Below are 6,000 nucleotides of genomic sequence, written 5' to 3'. Positions count from 1 at the left end.
TTATTGAAAAAGCATATAATATACATATATATCTATATATAGATATATATTCAGGAATTACAGATGCATATACTTACATGTGTAAATACATTAAGTGAGAAAACAATGTGCTTCAGCAGCTGCACAGTCCGTATGCACATCAGATGCATACATTATTAAAGTGTCTTCAGGGATATGGTGTCCATGGTTTAGACACGTCTCCCTGCCACTGAAGGGAGATTCCCGTTTTGTTTTTTTCTCACAACCTAACGTTGCATGTCTCATTGAAAGGTTTAAGAAGCGTGAATTTATCGCTGCTTTAAATGGAAGACATGTCACTCCAGCAAGTCACTATATTCACTATCAATGAAAGGAACAAAACAAACAAAACTGAAGCATTTACTCCAAGAACATAACATACCATGACATTTCTTCTGTAAATATTCATATGCTTCCCCCGAAAACACCTCGCACCGCTTCTCTATTTGAAACTACAGTATTCCTAACCCTTTCATATCGCTCTGTTTGTTGGTGGTCTGTAGCCGAGCAGCTGGGGTCGAATCTTCTGGCTTAAAAACTGTTTCATAATCAGTTTCCAACACATAGTTGTTAAGATAAATGAGGATGGTTAGGACAGTGAAGAGGAAGGTGGGAATTGCTTTAGACTGACACCTGCTGGTAAAAGGAGGAGGGGCGTTTCAGGAAATAGGGCAGGGTCTACCTAGTTGGCCGGGTGAGGTCGTCCTTCTGGGATGAGTGAGGTGAAGAAGGTGCTGAGGAAGGACCACGCGGTGGTGAGGAAGTTGGGCTCAGGCAGAGCAGCAGCAGCATCAGCAACATCAGCATCAGCAGCAGTCTGGTCCTCAGGACCTCCACCTCCCTCCTCACCACTGTCATCATCCTCCATCCCCTCATCCATCAGACGTTCCTGATAAACACAGGGACAGATGGAGCTGTGGTTAGAGAAAATCACCAAACCTTGCAAACTTTGATTGGAATAAAACTGATGATTCTTTCTAATACATATGGGACTTGTTTATTTAGCAGGTATTTTATTTGAAAGTAGTGCTGGGCGCATTAACGTAATATCGGCGGTTAACGCCATCAGTGTTACCGCATGACGTATTTCCATGACGACTGACCGTCTGAAAAAGACGAGCATGAAATCATGTTTCCGTGACTCCCGATTGTTAAAATGAGTCTCTAAAGTAACACTACACTTTAAAAACAGAGGCACACATACGCAATACATAGGTATGCTGGTTATTTGTAGCGCTGCTCTTTTCGTTTAATAAACAGACCGCTCCAGTTCGACTGTAGGCACGCTAACGGCGCTAAAGGAGCTAACTGGTAAACGGTGCCTGAACTCTGGTCTCGCAGCATGCGTGTCTTTTTCCGGTCAGTCGTCATGGAAACGCGTTGTGCGTTAACATACGTTAACCTAGTGCCCAGCAATTAAGTTTTGAAATTTTTTTTGATATTCAAGAAGATTTAATAAAAACTCAATACATGAAATGAGGTACGAATTTAGGCTATAGTCTAGAGCTGAAACGATTAATCGGTTATTGGTCGATTACTAAATGAACTATTTTGATAATGGATTAATCGGTTTGAAGCTTTTTTCATGATTAAAACATGATTTCTAATTGTTCTTCTTAAATGTGAATATGTTCTTCGTTTCTTTGCGCCACATAACAAAGAAATAATTAAAACTTAATCATTTTGGTTTGTGGACAAAGCGAGACATTTGAGAACATTGTCATTTATAGGTTTGACAAACACTGATCAATTACATTTCATGGACCAAACGATTCATTGAAACTCTACTATATTCAAATATATTCGATACATCTCAATATATCTTCATATAAAGATGTATACAGACTTGAGTACTCTCAAATACTCAAATACTGCAAAATAACCTAAAAGTGCAGTAACATCTGCATTCTAGCAGTTTATAATCTGTATTAAACACTTAAAAATACAGCCTTTACCTTTAATTTTAGATGGTGTAATTATTTCCTAAAGCGTAATAAAAGGGTATTTGCATGTGTACGAAAAAGGGAAACTGCTCGTAAATATGGTCCAATACTACTGTAGTTAACATAGTTCTTATATGTTTTTGTGTAGATATTTGAAATCAATACTTAATGATATAATACTGAAAAAATGATCATCAAAAGATCAACATTGTGCGTCTCACCATTTCCTGTATGTCCTGATGTCTCTCTGCTTCCTCCTGAGGAGCCACGGCCTGTTCTCCTCCTCCAAGGTTCTGCTGCTGATCCAGTCTGAAGGGGAACCAACCGGCTTGGTGCCTTAAAAAAAACACAGAAAGTCAAAATGTTTCTGAAAGGGTCGCAGACTGGCTGTAAAGCTTTCAGACCACAGCTGACATGACTCACAGATATACGAGGAGCATGGCGCCGATCACCAGGACGAAGCGGCTAAAGGAGGAGTAGAAGTAGACGATGCTGAGGAGGACGCCGGCACGAGACACCGTATACAACCAGTCCAACCAATCGCGGTTCAGCTCATCGTCGTTTAACACAGCACCACCCTGTGCATTCATCTGGATGTTGGGGTTGGCCGGCGGGTTGTCTGGTAGAGGGTTGGCTGCTGGATTCGGTCCCAGTGGCGGCGGCGGCTGCACGGCTTCGTTGGGCCGAGCGGCCTGGTGGGGGGAGGGTGAGGGAGAGGGAGGAGGTGGAGAGCTGGGAGGCTGAGACGCGGCTACTGCGGCTTGGCTGAAGAGAGGACGTGAAAAAGAGACAGGACAGAGGAAAAGGCTTATTAATACGAGTCAAAACAGAAGGATTTTACTCCAACAGGAATAAATGACTACTTTTGGATAATAATAAGCATTCCTATACTCTTAGGGCCTGATTTACTAAGATTCCAAATAGAGAGCGCTAAATTGCTTGCGCGAGCAGAAAGACTGCGCCTGTCACTAGATTACGTTTTGCGGGTGACCTACTAAGATTGCGGCCGCAATTGACTACAGGCGCAGAAGTGGTTAAGACCGCCCTATTTAAACGAGGATTTTGCGCGAGTCAAGAGTTGTCAACATGGAGAAAGAGCAGACTCAACGGAAGCGCAGAATGAAATTTGAAGCCACTAAACAGAAAGCACAGCTGACGTTCTGCGATGAGCGGATAAACTGGGACCGAGTCATATATGACGTCCTTGTTCCCCGGGTCCATAGGACCTTTTATTATTATTATTATTATTTTAATCCTGCGTCGGGATTTTGGACAGCTCCATCATTACCTGACGTATCAAATGAAGAAAACTATGGAATATGGATGTTGCCGTAAAAAAAAAAAAAAAAGAAGGTGGCTTTTTAGTACCCAGTCCGTCCCTGGTTTCATCTGTGTTCATTCAGTCGGGCTGAGTTTCCATTACGCGTGCCAACAGCCTTTGATCTGACGTCAGAGGCGACGGGACAATCGATATAGATGATATATCTATAGCTGATTCAGATAGTTACATTAAATAGTGATTGGTGTGATTATTTATTGCATTTAAATGTGTCTGGAACTGGAAGGGTTAGGGTTAGGGTAACCTGCCTGTGAGGTTTTGGTGACGTTCACGCACTGCACCGCCTGCGCTTCGCCGTGCACCGAGAGTAGACCAGGTTAGAGCTGGACCTGTTAAGGTAAAGCGGGGTTCCCCGTTCCTCCGGTCTTAACCGGGGAACATAGGTACGACCCCTCCTTGAACCACAAACTGCAGAACAAGGTAAGCCCATACCAGTACAAACACGCATTTCTTCTCTGGATATCTATATTTAATTTATTCAGATATACCAGATAAGAAATGAATGTGCGTCATCTGTGAATGCGTAGTTGAACATGCTCTGGAAAAGCATAATTTCCTGATTTACAAATATAATATAACTATAAATAACCGCAGCCATGTGTGCGCACCGCTGTGCCAGTTAAGACCTGCCTTTCAAACGTGCTAAATATAGACGCAAAAATAAACACCGCAATCAGTTTCAGGTTTGATAAATCACTTTGCGCGAGCTAAAATAACATATTTACATTTTCTCCTCCCATCACACGCAAAATAGCGTGTTTAACGCCTCATATTGCATATGCATTAAGGCAAGAACGCTTAATGGGTTGCGAGTGCTATTCTGCCCGTCTGAGGGACGCACACCTCGTTGCGCCCTGTTAGTAGATCAGCATCAACGTAAATCTGCGTGTGCAATCCAGTTTGCACACGTTTTTGCACGCGCAAAGATTTAGTAAATCAGGCCCTTGGAAAGGTCCTTATTTTTTAAGGAAATGCACTTTTTTTCATTGAATATAACATTAAATCAGAAATACACTCTATACATTGTTAATGTGGTAAACGACAATTCTAGCTGCAAACGTCTGTTTTTTAATGGAATATGTACATAGGTGTATAGAGGCCCATTTCCAGTGTTCTAATAGTGTTAGAAGGCTATTGGATGATTAGAAAACCCTTGAAAACCCTTGTGTTAGCACAGTCTCACTCTCTAATCTTGTCAATGTCTTGACTATTATTTTCTATTCATTTTGCAACTCTTTTGATGAATACTTTTAATGGAAAACACAAAACATTTTGTAAAGGTGACCCCAAACTTTTGAACTGTAGTGTGTACCCTTCGGTTAAGCAAGTTTTAGTTTAGGTAATGAAGGCAAACAAAAGGTGTCAGGAAACAGAAATAAGTGGTTAAATTACCTGTTTTGCATTTTAACGTTCACATCAGTCCTTTCACAGAGGTTTAATACAAAATCAAGTCTGTCATGAAGGACTCGGGTGTGTAAAGTATCCTCTCCCCACCAAGTTGAACAGCCATGTTTGTACAGTAGCCCAGAATGGACACCGAAAAACACTTTTTGTGTTCCTGTCCTACCTGAAAGGCCACTGTAGTTTCTCACATACACTGGATACTAAGCATGAAGCAGCTGGTTGTCACCTGGATGACATCAACACCTTATGGCTCTTCACCACAGTGCAGACCCATTTTAAGACTTACTATTGCATGTAGTAATGGCGTGCGTACATCTGCTGCCACCACAACATCTGCATGGGCATGTACATGGGGTGGGGGGGCATGTTGGCAGGGAGGCCGCCTTGCAAAGGGACCTGAGCTCCATCCGGCCTGTAGGAGAATGACGCAAACTCATGACATCAACATTTCCTGATTGACTCTTACCTTCCCATTTCCAAAATGTACATTTCCAATTGTCTTTTACAGAATTTCCAGGGCTGAGTTCAGTGATTTTGGTGGTAAAATGTCTAATTTATAAATCAGAAATCCTTGTAGTATCTCTTTCTGCCATTTGAGTAAATGGCAGTACAAAATATGCACAAATACAACATTATTCCTGCAAAACGTTGATTACAAATGTAGAAAAATGGTCAAAGTATTGCTCATGAGGAGCTATATTCTTTGCTTACTACTGTACATATCATTTGTACAGCATGGCATACAACAAACAAACATGTTATAACTAGGGATGCACCGATTGCCATTTTTGGGGCCGATTCCGATTTCCGATTTTTCAAGAAGTTTGACCTGCCGATACCGATTTTAGCCGATTCCGATTTCAATTTTTTAAACCACTTTTCAGCATACAGAAAGATATATATTTTTGCATCTTTTCTATTTAATAGAACATTTTAACATAGAAATACAATCAGTTCTCATCCAATATCCAACTAAAAAAACAAAACTAATCACTATAAAATAGAAGTATATATAAAATACAAAAACAATTGTCATGATACATTTGAACATGCTACCATGGAACATAATAACTTAAAGTGTGACAGATTACCACTATAAAATAGAACTAAATAATGCTGTGAATATTCACACACATCTTAAAAGTGCAGTGTTATGGAACCATGTTGTTCACATCCAATATCCAACTAAAAATACAAAAACGAATCACTACCTGTATGTGTAGTTTATTTAAGTTTAAACATATTTCACAACATAGTACCTACACACAAATAAGTTAATGACCTCTCTCTCTCTCT

The 6,000-nt window shown here is 40.7% G+C and overlaps 1 protein-coding gene across 1 annotated transcript; it reads right to left on the bottom strand.

Annotated features, from left to right (window-relative positions):
• Positions 1–6: 6 nt before the first annotated feature.
• Positions 7–5,178, bottom strand: LOC310944104 (homocysteine-responsive endoplasmic reticulum-resident ubiquitin-like domain member 2 protein; the record flags this gene model as incomplete). The annotated part of the gene is made up of 5 exons (XM_083910935.1): positions 7–907; positions 2,183–2,297; positions 2,385–2,726; positions 4,991–5,116; positions 5,171–5,178. The coding sequence occupies 5 exons, from the start codon at positions 5,176–5,178 to the stop codon at positions 701–703; spliced, it is 798 nt and encodes a 265-aa protein (XP_083767061.1). The 3' UTR covers positions 7–700.
• Between the last annotated feature and the right edge of the window lie 822 nt (positions 5,179–6,000).

This window comes from Microchirus variegatus (genome assembly GCF_963457635.1).
Source record: "Microchirus variegatus genome assembly, contig: SCAFFOLD_175, whole genome shotgun sequence".
In the NCBI taxonomy this organism is placed as follows: Eukaryota; Metazoa; Chordata; class Actinopteri; order Pleuronectiformes; family Soleidae; genus Microchirus; species Microchirus variegatus.
This window is presented reverse-complemented; position numbering and strand designations above follow the sequence as displayed.